Here is a 14,065-nt window from a genome sequence, read left to right as displayed (position 1 = left end):
GTTTTTTCAAACTTTTTCAAATTTATTCTTATATATACAGTCGGTCCCCAGATATCAGCAGTTGTGGTTAATGGCAATCTGGTTTTATGGCTCTTGTCTTGTGCCATAAAATCTGTGATTTATGGCGCCATAACAGGCCAAGTTTCGGTTAATGGCGCCATAAGGTACTGATAATAGAGTTATGGCCCCATAACGTAACTAAAAGAGGTGCCATTAACCGGTTATCGCTGCCTTTAACCGAAACTTGGTGCCACAAATCGCTGAGTTTCGGCTAATGGCAGTTTTTGCTTATCAGCAACTTGCTGAGAACAGGACCCCCACCAATAACTATGGACTGCCTGTATCTTAGGGGCCTTGGTCCTTGGTTTGGGTGCATCGGATACAGGCGGCCCGCGGTTAATGCCACAATCGCTCAGCGGCGAATCAGTTTTATGGCTGTCGTCAAAATTTTCATTAAAAAAATAAGGCATTTTGAGGTATTTTTATGGCACAATTTTTGGTCAACAGTGCCGCTAGCGCCTGTCTGTCTAATGAGTACATACATTTGTAGAAATACCAATTAGCCCATAAAGGTTATGCAAATGATATTAAAAAATTTATAGAGAGATATTACATAGGTATTGGGGGTAAAATATATGCCTCTGAAGCTGTTCTATGCCAAAAATATAGAGTTAAATGAGTGCAAATCTAGCTATGGATGTGTCGATTTATAAATGTTCATGCTTTTATGTTTAAAATGTGTATGAAAATGTATTACGTACACGGTATTTTTATTTCTGCACAGAAATATGATACAAAGGCAGCTTTTGAAACTGCCCTTCATGTTATCAAATACGATGTTTTTTCATGTTCATTCTTGTAAGCCGCTGTCTGTCGCTCTTCAGAAAATATGGAGTTTTAAAAAGTGCAACTTTAGAAATCGATGTGTTGATTTTATAAATGTTCATGCTTTTATGTTTAAAATGTGTATGAAAATGTATTACGTATAGGGTATTTTTATTTCTGTGCAGAAATATGATACTAAGGCAGCTTTTTGAAACTGCCCTTCATGTTATCAAATACGATGTTTTTTCATGTTCGTTCTTGTAAGTTGCCTCCTGCCGCTCTTCCGAAAATATTGAGTTATAAAAAGTGCAACTTTAGCCATCTATGTATCAATTTTATAAATGTTCATGCTTCTATGTTTAAAATGTGTATGAAAATATAATATGTATAGGGTATCTTTATTTTTGTACATAAATATAATACAAATTAAGGCAGCTTTTGTAACTACCCTCCGTGTTGTCAGAGGATGTTTTTTCATGTTTGTTCTTGTCTGCCACTGTTCCGAAAAATGCAAGGTGTTATTTTATTAATTATGCATCTTTTCCATAAATCCTTTAACCCTCTTACGCCGATTGGACGTATTAAACGTCGAGTCAAAATGTCTCCCGTATGCCGATTGGACGTATCATACGTCGGCTCAAAAAAGTTTTTTTTAAAAATTCGCGGAAAAATACTTATAGGCCTACCAGCCGAAAACTTTTGTATCACGCGCCTTGGGGGATGCTGGGAGTTCACGGATCAAGGCGTTGTTTTGTTTACAATCGCTACGCAGGCGCGCAAGCGCGAATTTCTTTCTTATCGCACTAAAAAGTATCAGTGACATCTCGGAAATTATTTCGTCACTTTCACATAATTATTGTACCATTTTAAATTATCCTTTACATGAAGTATTATATATGAAAATGTGCGCAATTTCATGCACAATACAACTAAAAAATATTCATGATTGTAGCTTTTATCAGTTTTGAAATATTTTCATATAAATAATGATAAGTGCAAAAATTTCAACCTTCGGTCAACTTTGACTCTACAGAAATGGTCGAGAAACGCAATTGTAAGCTACAACTCTTACATTATAGTAATATTCAATCATTTGCCTTCATTTTGCAACAAATTGGACGTCTCTAGCACAATATTTCGATTTATGGTGAATTTATGAAAAAACTTTTTCCTTACGTTCGTGCGATAACTCTTCCGATAAATTTTTTCGTGCGATTGTCCTAATGTTTGCACCCTTTTAAATTTGCCGTTACATAAAGTTTTATATATGGAAATGTGCGCAATTTCATGCACAATACAACAAAAAACAACCCATGGTTGTAGCTTTTATCAGTTTTGAAATATTTTCATATAAATAACGTTAAGTGCAAAAATTTCAACTTTCGGTCAACTTTGACTCTACCGAAATGGTCGAAAAACGCAATTGTAAGCTAAAACTCTTATATTTAGTAATATTCAATCATTTACCTTCATTTTGCAACGACTTGGAAGTCTCTAGCACAATATTTCGATTTATGGTGAATTTATGAAAAAAAAAAAAAACATTACGTTCGCGCGGTAACTTCCGAAAAAATCAGAATTTTTTTGTGCGATTGTCGAAATGTTTGCACCATTTAAAATTAGCTGTTACATAAAGTTTTATATATGAAAATGTGCGTAATTTCATGTAGAATACAACTAAAAATGATTGAAGGTTGTAGCTTTTCTCTTTTTCGAACTATTTGCATATAAATCACGATAAATAGAAAAAAAACCACGTTCGGTCAAATTTGACTCTACCGAAATAGTTGAAAAACGCAATTGTAAGCTAAAACTCTTACGGCCTAGTAATATTCTGTCATTTTTCTTCATTTTGAAACAAATTTGAAGTCTCTAAAACAATATTGTGATTTATGGTGAATTTTTGAAAAATATATTTACCTTCACTCCCCGCGCCGATTCGCGGCCGCAAGTCTCCGAAATACGTACATGGCATTATCCTAATATTTGCTCCTTTTCATATTAGCCTTTTTATAGAGTTTCATATATCAAAATATGCACAAATTCATGAAGAATACAATAAAAAATAATTGAAGGTTGTAGCTTTTTCGATCTTCGAAATATGTCCATATAAAAAAATATATATATTAAAATTTCGACATTCGGTCAAATTTAACTCGTCCGAAATGGTCGAAATCTGCAATTCTAATCTAAAACTCTTACAGTATCGTAATATTCAATCATTTTTCTTAATTTTGAAACAAATTGGAAGTCTCTAGAACATTATTTAGAATTACGGTGAATTTTTGAAAATAACATTTTTTTACGTCCGCTCGTTACGAATTCGTACATCATTTTGTGATAATATTTTTCCGGTGTTGCTTTTATTGTTTTACAATGTATTATATATCAAAATGATTGCAATTTAGTGTACAATACAACGCAAAAAAAAGTAACTGGTTAGCTTTGACCGTTTTCTGCACAGCGTGATTTGAATACAATTATGTATGAATTTTTTTTTTTCGCTACCATATATCGCATTTTTTACATATGATAATGATATCATTTTTCATTTCTGATGGTTGCATTCTAAAATTCAGGCAATGACAAAAAAAGGAGCCAAAAATGAACTCTTAATCTTCAAAAGTACGCGCGCTGTAATTTTTTGAAAAAATTATTTTTTCCACTTCCGCGCTCACTCCAAACCAGGCCCGGCATACGGGAGACGTTTTGATTTTTAGGGCTCCGGCGTAAGAGAGTTAAAAAGTTATACATTACTTCACTGTATCCAATAATATTGTATGCATTCTCATATTATTGTATTACAAAATACTACGGCAAATCTAAGCCAGTATTCTGCAGAGCGGCCAATGTTTTGGTTTCAAATCAGCTGATGCTGAATACGAGTTTGTTTTGCCACGTTTCGCCATCTTTAACGCAATTCTGAGCAAATTATCTTGCTTCTAGTTAGCTTAAACGAATATCTAGATACTTGACTTATATGAGACAAGGTTATTTTTCCTTATACGACGTGTTTTTAGGTGGAAATATGAATTGAATATATCTCGTTGTGATTGTGAACTCATTTTTTTTCCTTAACAGATTACATTGGAGGCATGTTTATTGCGTAAAAAAATTATGTGAATCAGTTCACAATTTTCCTTTATATCACCGTAATACGAACTTTACGTTATTTATCTTATATCGGCGTAAAACCAACATTAAATGTGTTCTTTCAAGCACAGTAGTTTTGATTAAAATGGTAGGCTAAGCCTCGTCCAGTTCCGATAACCAGCAAATGCATGAACAGATTCACATTATGATATTAACTGACAATAAAGGTAATAAAACCATTCTCACCTTATATTATTGGCAAATCTTCATAATATATAGCCTATTCATGAATAATTCCACATCATTGACATCAACTTGTAGTTGAGCGGCCAGCAGAAATGTAAACATCAAGTTACACTTCACAGCACCTTTGTCATTCTTAACCTTTTAGAAATGTTAATAGTAGAAGTGTAATTACATTAGTAAGAACATTTAGGAAAACATTAATTTTCAATTCGAACTTCATTATTGTTTTGGTATAACATACGTAATCAACTTCTCTGAACACTGCAGTCATACAAACGATAATTGTCATAAATTATCGTATTGTTGTTTGTGATCGGCGACGAAGTGTAAACGTCATAAAACCATTTTCACCTTATATATTATTGTCATATATTCATAATAAAACTCATATCTTATATATTATTGGCATATCTTCATAATAAAAAGCCTCTTCAAGGAATAATTCCTTGGGGAATGCATTTTTCAAAAAAATACACTTTACATGTTGACAGTATGCAATGATTACTTTATTTTGATGTGATTACATTAATATTACAGTATGGTACTCTAAGCAGTACAGTAACTATTTTTTTATCATAAATATATATTCATTCACGAAAAAAATATGTATGACCACCGTGACATCACCAAACCTACAGTCTCGTCGGTACATGCTATTTTTACACAATGTGATAGTGGTTACACCGTTCTACAAACTACCAATGTATTTTTATGTAAGTATCCTCTAAATTCTGTCATAAATCACTTTACTTACTTTTTTTGTGGAGCCCAAATACTACGTATATCCTGGAAAATTAACGAAATCGCGAATTTTATCATAGAGCAAGATTCACTAATTACAATAAAAGAACAAGATGGTCTCCGACATTTGTAGGTACATGTGTTGCCATATGTTTATTCTTTCTTTGATTTACGAAACTGTGCTTCAATACAACTTTTATATTTGACTCAGTGATGATCACATATTATAACACTATCCATGTTTCATTTCTGATCACCATAAAAATATTAAAAATACAAATTTCATTATGTTATTCTCGAGCTAAGCTAGTAACAATACTCTCGCCCTAAGCTGCTCTCTCAAGCTATTCAAGTTACTCTCGTCCTAAGCTGCTCTCTCTCTCTCTCTCTCTCTCTCTCTCTCTCTCTCTCCTCTCTCTCTCTCTCTCTCCTCTCTCTCTCTCATCTCTTCTCTCTTTTTCACCATAAAAAATTTAAAATAAAATACAAATTTCATCATGTTATTCTCGAGCTAAGCTAGTAACAGTACTCTCGTTCTAAGCTGCTCTCTCAAGCTATTCAAGTTACTCTCGTCTTAAGCTGCTCTCTCTCTCTCTCTCTCTCTCTCTCAATGAAATATGAATTACTGTATCATGATATCATAAACTATTATGTACAAAGTTAAAAATGATAATAATTCCATTAAAAAATTCATTTCTTTTAGCAACTAAATTGTTTTCCAAAATAATTCTTTCGGTAATAAATGTCCATCAGCTGATTCGAAACTAAACAAAAGACAAAAATAGATTTTTATTGCTGTATTTTGCTGTTTATACATTAATATTATAGTTGGGTGCTGTAATCTTTACAGTAAATCATGTTTTTTTTTATCATAAATATGTTCATTCACAAAATAGATATACTATGTACTTTTAGTTTGGTGCAGCAGCCAAATCATGAAAATAGGAAGGAATTGTTAGGTAATGTACTTTTGTTTGCTGATCTGATGAAGGGGAAATTGAAGATAGGAAAGAATAACTTTGAAACTGTCTTGGGTGGGTTAATTAATAAAGTAGGCAGTTTAAAGCAAATTTTACGGGGGGTACCAGGATAACACGGGTATTTACTTATCACGGGGGGTTCTGGGCCCTATTCCCTGCAATTATCGAGGCCCTACTTTACTGCATAAATATAATTTCACTTTTTGTGCCATCGCGGGATTACGGCGCTGTTTGACTGGTCAGGGCACTGTTAACTGGTCTAGAATTTTGAAAGGTGTGCGGCGGCCGTGGGCTTTAATATCGCTTAGCGTCGAAAATCACTTAGCGTCTGCAGCCAGGAACGGAACCCCTGCCGCTAACCGATGGGTGCCTGTTTTGTCACATTTCGGATGTCAATTCGGAAAATTGAATGCTTATTGTAGTAAAAATCTTTGTAATTGTTGCATACATAATTTAGTGTACAGGCAGTCCCCGGTTATCGGCAGTTTTGGTTAATGGTAATCCGGTTTTATGGCACTTAACTGGTGCCATAAGGGCCGAGTTTCAGTTATCGGTGCCATAAAGTGCCGATAATAGTTATGGCGTCATAACATACCTAACAGAGGTGCCATTAACCCTTAAACGCCTACTGGACGTATTTTACGTCGAGATAAATCGTCTGTCGTGTGCCGACTGGACGTAATTTACGTCGACATAGAAAAGTTTTTTTTTAAATTCACAGAAAAATACTTATAGGCCTACCAGCCACAAACTTTTGTATCACGCGCCTTGGGGGATGCTGGGAGTTAACGGATCAAGGTGTTGCTTTGTTTACAATCGTTACGCAGGTGTGCAAGCGCGAATTTTTTTCTTATCACACTAAAAAGTATCAGTGACACATCTCAGAAATTATTTTGTCACTTTGACATAATTTTTACACCATTTTTAATAAGCCGTTACATGGAGTATTATATATGAAAATGTGTGCAATTTCATGTAGAATACAACAAAATATACTCATGATTGTAGCTTTTATCAGTTTTGAAATATTTTCATATAAATAACGATAAAAGCCAAAATTTCAACCTTCAGTCAACTTTGACTCTACCAAAATGGTCGAAAAACGCAATTGCAAGTCTCTTAGCACAATATTTCGATTTATGGTGAATTTATGAAAAAAAAAACTTCTATCTTACGTCTGCGCGGTAACCGAAAAAATCATACATGCCATTGACGTAATGTTTCCACCATTTTTAATTAGCCGTTACACAAAGCTTTATATGTGGAAATGTGCACAATTTCATGCACAATACAACTAAAAACAACCCATGGTTGTAGCTTTTATCAGTTTTGAAATATTTTCATATAAATAACGATGTGCCAAAATTTCAACATTCGGTCAACTTTGACTCTACCAAAATGGTCGAAAAATGCAATTGTAAGCTAAAACTCTTATATTCTAGTAATATTCAATCATTTACCTTCATTTTGCAACAAATTGGAAGTCTCTAGCACAATATTTCGATTTATGGTGAATTTATGAAAAAAAAAAAAATTCCTTACATCCGCACGGTTAACTCTTCCGAAAAAATCATATGTGCGATTGGCGTAATGTTTGCACCATTTTCAATTAGCCGTTACATAAAGTTTTATATATGAAAATGTGCGCAATGTTATGTAGAATACAACAATAAATAATTGAAGGTTGTAGCTTTTCTCATTTTCGAAATATTTGCATATAAATCACGATAAATAAAAAAAACCACGTTCTGTCAACTTTGACTCTACTGAAATGGTCGAAAAACGCAATTTTAACCCCTTCTTTACCGGGTGGGTGAGCAGAATGTAAACATTGTGTTCGCTGCCGAACTGAATCTCTCGGTAGTGACTCGAGTTTGGAGGGGTGCCCATCGTAAAAATATTTGCCAAAAATACACTAATCAAGACAGGCTAATGAAATTATCAGGTATTATTAGCACTATAATAACGCATATTCTCTGTTAGTTTTATCATCCTACAGGGAAAATAAATGATTTTATGAAAAAAAATGTGAAACTCAGTGTCCCTTGTACAAGGGACACTGGTGGTCGATGAGAAAACTACGGTCTTGAATAGAAATTCGGTCTTACAGAATGTTGGTATATTGCACCTGGAACATGCACATAAAGTATTATCAAAATAGAACAGTAAATAAGCACGTAATAACAAAAAAAAAGAGCAAAAACTAAAGCGAAAGCCCCGCCAATAAATATGGAAATCGCAAATTTTATAGTATATCTTTCAAAAATTGGGCGATGTCATTTTCTACGTTTTCTAAGATTAGTTTCATCACAGAAAACAACTTTAGGGGCATTAGGGGTATCTAAACTAATTTTTCAAGTTTCTTGTCCTCAGAAAAAATCGCTTTTTTGCTTTTTCTCTGGTTTGGTTTTTTATATATAAAGTTACTATAAGGCTTTATTTCTACCTTCATTTATCTGGTGTTCATATCTTTTATTTGTAAAATGTAATAAGTGAATAAATAAATAAATACAGTAAATGATGATACAACTGGTTTTTTACTTGGGTAGAAGTTATTACATGTTTACGCTTGTCTGGTTTTGAGATTTTTTGTTGAGACGCAGTTCATCTGTCACCTACACACGACTATAAGCAGTAATAATACTATTTTTTGGGGTTCATCATACGTCTGGCATCGTGTCATACTGTTTATTTTGCTCCAAACTCTTCAAACTGAAATTACAGAATGATTGGAAGTCCCTATCTGAAAAGAGGAGTTTTGGTGGTACTATGCGTACCACCTTTATGCACCCGGTGCGGTATAGTAGACTTCAATGGTGGTACCCAGGTACCTCCAAACAAACTTTCGGTAATGAAGAGGTTAAGCTAAAACTCTTACAGTCTAGTAATATTCAGTCATTTATCTTCATTTTGAAACAAATTCGAAGTCTCTAGCACAATATTTAGATTTATGGTGAATTTTTAAATAAAACTTTCCTTCCCTCCGAGTGCGGATTCTCTGCCGCAAATCTCCGAAATGCGTACGTCGCATTCTCGAAACCTTTGTTCTGTTTCATATTAGGCGTTTCATAGAGTTTTATATATGAAAATGTGTGCAATTTCATGTAGAATACAACAATAAATAATTGAAGGTTGTAGCTTTTCTCTTTTTTGAAATATTTACATATAAAAAAAAATATATAAAAAAATCTGACAATGGTCAACTTTAACTCGTCCGAAATGGTCGAAAACTGCAATTGTAAGCTAAAACTCTTACAGTATAGTAATATTCAATTATTTATCTTCATTTTGAAATAAATTGGAAGTCTCGAGAACAATATTTAGATTTATGGTGAATTTAAAAAAAACAATTTTTTTACGTCCGCGCGTTACGAATTCATGCATCATTTTGTGATAATATTTTCTCTGTTGCTTTGATCGTATTACAATGAGTTATATACCAAAATAATCACAATTTAGTGTACAATACAACGAAAAAAATTAACTCGTTAGCTTTAACCGTTTTGCTCACAGCACAATTTGAATACAATTATATATGAAATTTTGTTTTCGCGCTATCATATATCGCATTGTTTATATTATGATAATGATCATTTTTTTCATTTCTGATGGTTGCATACTAAACTTCAGGAAAAAAAAAAAAAAAAAAAAAAAAATGAACTCTAATCTTGAAAAATAAGCGTGCTGTGATTTTTTGAAAAAAATATTTTTTCTGCTTCCGCGCTCACTCTGAGACCACCCAGGTATACGGGAGACGATTTTTAATATACTGCTTAGGTGTTTAAGGGTTAACTGGTTATTGGCACCATTAAGCGAAACTTGGTGCCATAGGCGCCATAAATTGCTGAGTTTCGGTTAATGGCGGTTTTCGCTTATCAGCATCCCGCCAAGACCGGAACCCCCGCTGATAACCGGGGACTGCCTGTACTAATTTTGTTGAGTCCTGCAGATAAAAAGCAAAAACATTTTATCAAATGACAAATTCTTACCATAACAGCTTCTTAAGCTGTATATATGACAGAGATCTTGTTTCCGTGTTTTGAAGTATCATTGCCATAAGTACCGATAGTGTGCACTTGGGTTTTTTGAATACCTTCTTGACTTTCTTAAGTGGCCCACTTTCTGGACAAATGGAGATATCTTTCTTCTCCTTTACAGGACTATCTGAGCCTTCCTGAGATGCAGAACTTTCAGAACTGTTTTGTCTTTCCTAGAAAGAAAGAAGGATGTGGTAGGCAATACATACAACAGTTTTAGATACATATTACAGTTGGGAAACGCTTTACAGTATCTAATGCCCTAGAGTTAATAAAGTTATTCTTGTGGATACTAGACATCTAATTTAACGTGTTATCTCTGCTATGCAAAGATAATAGCATCATTTACATAAATAATTAGTTTAATCACTTGTTTTAAAGATCAAATCACATAGCATATGAATATACATTCAAACAAAAGCAATGGGGCAAGAACACTATCCCAAGGAACACCAAATCCACTAATAATATTAAGATATGGTCCAACGATGCCCTTTTAAGTATGAAAACAAGGGCTCACGATCAACACTAAAGTTACAACCAAATGTATGAAAGAACATCTCAAGCATCCAGCCTCTTGTGAAAGCCAGACTACAAACTATGCAACAGATAATTATTCAACAAACATTCAATGTTTTGCCAACAGACATTAAAAAATTTGAGATGAACAAGCATTACAGACAGTATTACAGACAGTGAATAGTAATCAGCAACAGACAGTGAATGGTAATCAGCAGACTGGAGGTACTCAAACAACATTAACTCACTGGATAAATATTAAAATTTTCAAACAAAAAAACTTGTGTCTACATCTCCATAAACATCAAGACTGTAAAAGATTTTTAACTTCACAAAACCAAAAACTAAACTCATCAGTTAAGCATCAGGAAAGAGAAAATGATACATATGAATTTTTCATTGCTCTCATGCTGTCAAACACATTGACTAAGTGTTATCTTTTCCTTAGGATAGTGAGTGATATACAACAAGAATGGGTTTTTCACTTAAAAAGTGATGAAGGTCAAGCCATAACACATAAAAAAATTAAACTGAAGATGACTAGGCCAAGGAATGTTCAATACTGTCTTCCTAGCACACTTCTACGGGATAGTTGACCAATCGCAACATGGAGAGCAAGATGAGCAAGATGGACTAGAACAATGCTCATTCAGCACCTGTATAATGTATACAGGTGCAGGTTTCTGTCAAAATTGGACATAAAAGCATTGGAAGGTTTAGCTAGTTCAACCCAACACATCTTCACCAAGTCATCTTTAAATGACCTAGCAGAATTCCAATGAAATATACAGTAAAAATAAAGTAGGTACTAAAGGCAAACAATACAAATGAAACATATAAGTTCACAATACTTACAAAAATACTTAAAAAGCACTATTCAATTAAGGCAAGAAAAGAAGATTACTAAACAAAAAATATATATTATACAAGTTATCCAAATAAAGCCAAAAACATTCCTCAAGAAGTGCTTAAAGAACCAGTTACCAACTGCAATAGCAGTATTTACTGTCAGCAGTAATGTCATGGAAAAAACCTGTACTGAAACCACAAAATTAAAACATTAACACACAATAAAAATGCACTAAATGAAGGTATGATGAAAAGAAGAATGCAAACACAACTCACCCATTGAAATATTTGAACAAATTCTGAGGACTAGTGAAAAGTGAACATGTTATCAAGGACTAACTACCAGTTAGTTCTCTTTTCACTACCTGCTCAATTATTTTCTCTTTTGTGAAATTTAGGACGTCTGTGGCATGTAGCTAACAACAAAATGGGCTGAATTATACATGAAGGGTTTGTTGTAGGACAAAACAGATTTGGCAAGGAGTTATTAAAGACCCTTCAAACAATAAAGGCCCCAATAAACATGGACTTGTAGATGTAACATGCAATGCATAAATGACTAAAGCACAACCAAAACTTTAAACAATATCAAAACTATATAAAATGAGTCACACATGCCTTGCACGTAAGCAACAATTAAGCTTACTATACGGTGACCACAGTAATTTATAAACAGTACAGTTTAGAAGCACAGGACATGGCCTACCAAACTCACATATCAATTTTTAGACATACTGTATTATGCTTATTTACAAAGGACTTTCTGCCTAACCATTACTAAATCTTATTGCTGTTAATGAAACCAAAAAAAAAAATTTACAATATACAAAACAATGACTGTCAGCACAAAAATCTTGACTTACTCTTATCTTCTCATTTTTTAAACGCCGTAAAGTTTTCAATGTGGACTTGTTAATCCCGTACTCATGTGACAGGGCCTCTATCGATACTCCACGCTCAAGCTTCCCCATAATCTTGACTCGGGTGGAAAAGGTCAGTGCCCTCTTGGAGTTACTAGAAGATTCACTACCGATATGGCTTGCTAACTTAAAGGACTTGAAAAAAATAAATGTACAAATATAAATGCAATATTTCAATTCATGACATGTATAGAACTACAAACAACAGCATATCAGTTTATGTGGTTACTATGCATTATAAGGAAATATTAATCAAGAATACTGATAAAAAGTTAATGAGACTGCATAAAAGTATGAAAGTGCTCAATTAAGGAAAAAGATCAGAATAAAAATGTTTGTTTCATAGATACATACAGTCTTAATTCTGCTTAAGCAATTAAAGAAAGTCCTGCACTGTTTCAACTGTAAATGACTAAAGAGCTGGACCTGGTAAGAACTATCCTGTCAGAGGATGTGTTGTTTTACCGACTAAAGGTAATTAATTCTTAACTGTTTGCAAACTAGAAAACTTATAAGTTAATGGCTCATCTTTAAGCACTTGATACTTATTACTAAGAAACAGCTATTTCACCCTTAGATGGAAAATTATCCCTCAGTGTGTGGCTGAGTGACAACTGTTCAGATGACCTGAATGTAGGTTAAGATCCTCAGGGTGGGAGTGCCCCACTTGATAGCCTCTACTTGGTGATGAAAGCTCAGTGTGAGGAGCTGAATGCTGTGTGTTTGCAGGCGGAGGAATTTCCATGGTGATGAACATCTTACAACTTGAGATCAAAACCATGAGATTCAAGCTCTCTCCTCTTCCCCTAGCCCTCTAAGTACATCCTAGAGCTCTCTTTCATCCTCAAAGTAGGCAAGAGCACCTTCACAAGATTCTACTTACATGATGTTACACACAAATTACTTGATGTTTATTGACTGGGCCAATCATCGAGACGGATCATGTTTTACAACTGGAGGAATCTGTGTCAGTGATCCTCACCTTCATTCTAATCTCTCACAAGTAGCTTGAACTGCAATTCAGGCTAGAATTGGAAGTGTCTGTTTCCTGGAGTACCTGCCATTGCACCTCCTGTGTTTGGTAAGTATCCTATATTGTCATTATGACTTATACTGCAAACCCAATACTTTTTCAATGAAGCAACAAATAGATCATTTTAAATTATCTATTTGTTGCTTCATTGCTGTCATTAGGAAGGGATTGAACGTCTTAGTCTTGGTCTACTCTTTTCGCCCATGGCTCATCTTTTATCATCCTCTTTAAATTACATTTCAGGCTTTTTTATATTACAATTAAACATTTGTTTATAAAACCATTCATCATAAACCTGTACACTCCTCCCCATTTAACACTTCAAAATAAGTTAGCAAGATGAAATGGTGCCCTGCCTCTCAGGCCAGTGGAGTGTGAACTGAGCATGAGCAGTAAGACTTCTCCTTTCCTTCAAGATCTATCAAAAAATGTTGTTGGCAAGGGTGGTCAGTATACTTCATAATGCTCTACAAAACACTATGCAGTCATAACAACCAAAAATGTAGTTTGAAATTACAACAAGTCTCAACCAATAGTATGCCTACCAAATTACAATATTTATAGGTGCTTCTGAAGAAAAAAGAGGTTTTCATTGGACTGCACTTTAAATACAACACTGCATCACTCTTGCTTTCATATAGTCTATCTGTTTAATTGATTTAAGTATGTTTCTGCACAAGGTAGACCAAGTATTGCAAGACTAGCTCACAGTTTAGGTTAAGTTAGCAAGGGCTAGGGGTAGGTAACAGCCTGTTTTAGCATTTCATGCCCATGGCTCTACTGGTGTGAATAAACGAGAGGTTATTGTACACTGATCAGAGA

General features: G+C 34.1%; 1 protein-coding gene across 2 annotated transcripts in view; it reads right to left on the bottom strand.

Annotated features, from left to right (window-relative positions):
- LOC135225198 (uncharacterized) overlaps positions 1-14,065 on the bottom strand; it is a 76,746-nt gene that overhangs the window by 38,978 nt on the left and 23,703 nt on the right. For both annotated transcript variants that reach the window (XM_064264503.1, XM_064264504.1), the window contains 2 exons: positions 12,154-12,345; positions 9,875-10,095 (listed from right to left, as the gene is read on the bottom strand). In XM_064264503.1, the coding sequence (XP_064120573.1) occupies positions 9,875-10,095; positions 12,154-12,345 (413 nt within the window). The remainder of the gene's footprint in view (positions 1-9,874; positions 10,096-12,153; positions 12,346-14,065) is intronic.

This window comes from Macrobrachium nipponense, chromosome 13 (genome assembly GCF_015104395.2).
Source record: "Macrobrachium nipponense isolate FS-2020 chromosome 13, ASM1510439v2, whole genome shotgun sequence".
NCBI lineage: Eukaryota > Metazoa > Arthropoda > Malacostraca > Decapoda > Palaemonidae > Macrobrachium > Macrobrachium nipponense.
This window is presented reverse-complemented; position numbering and strand designations above follow the sequence as displayed.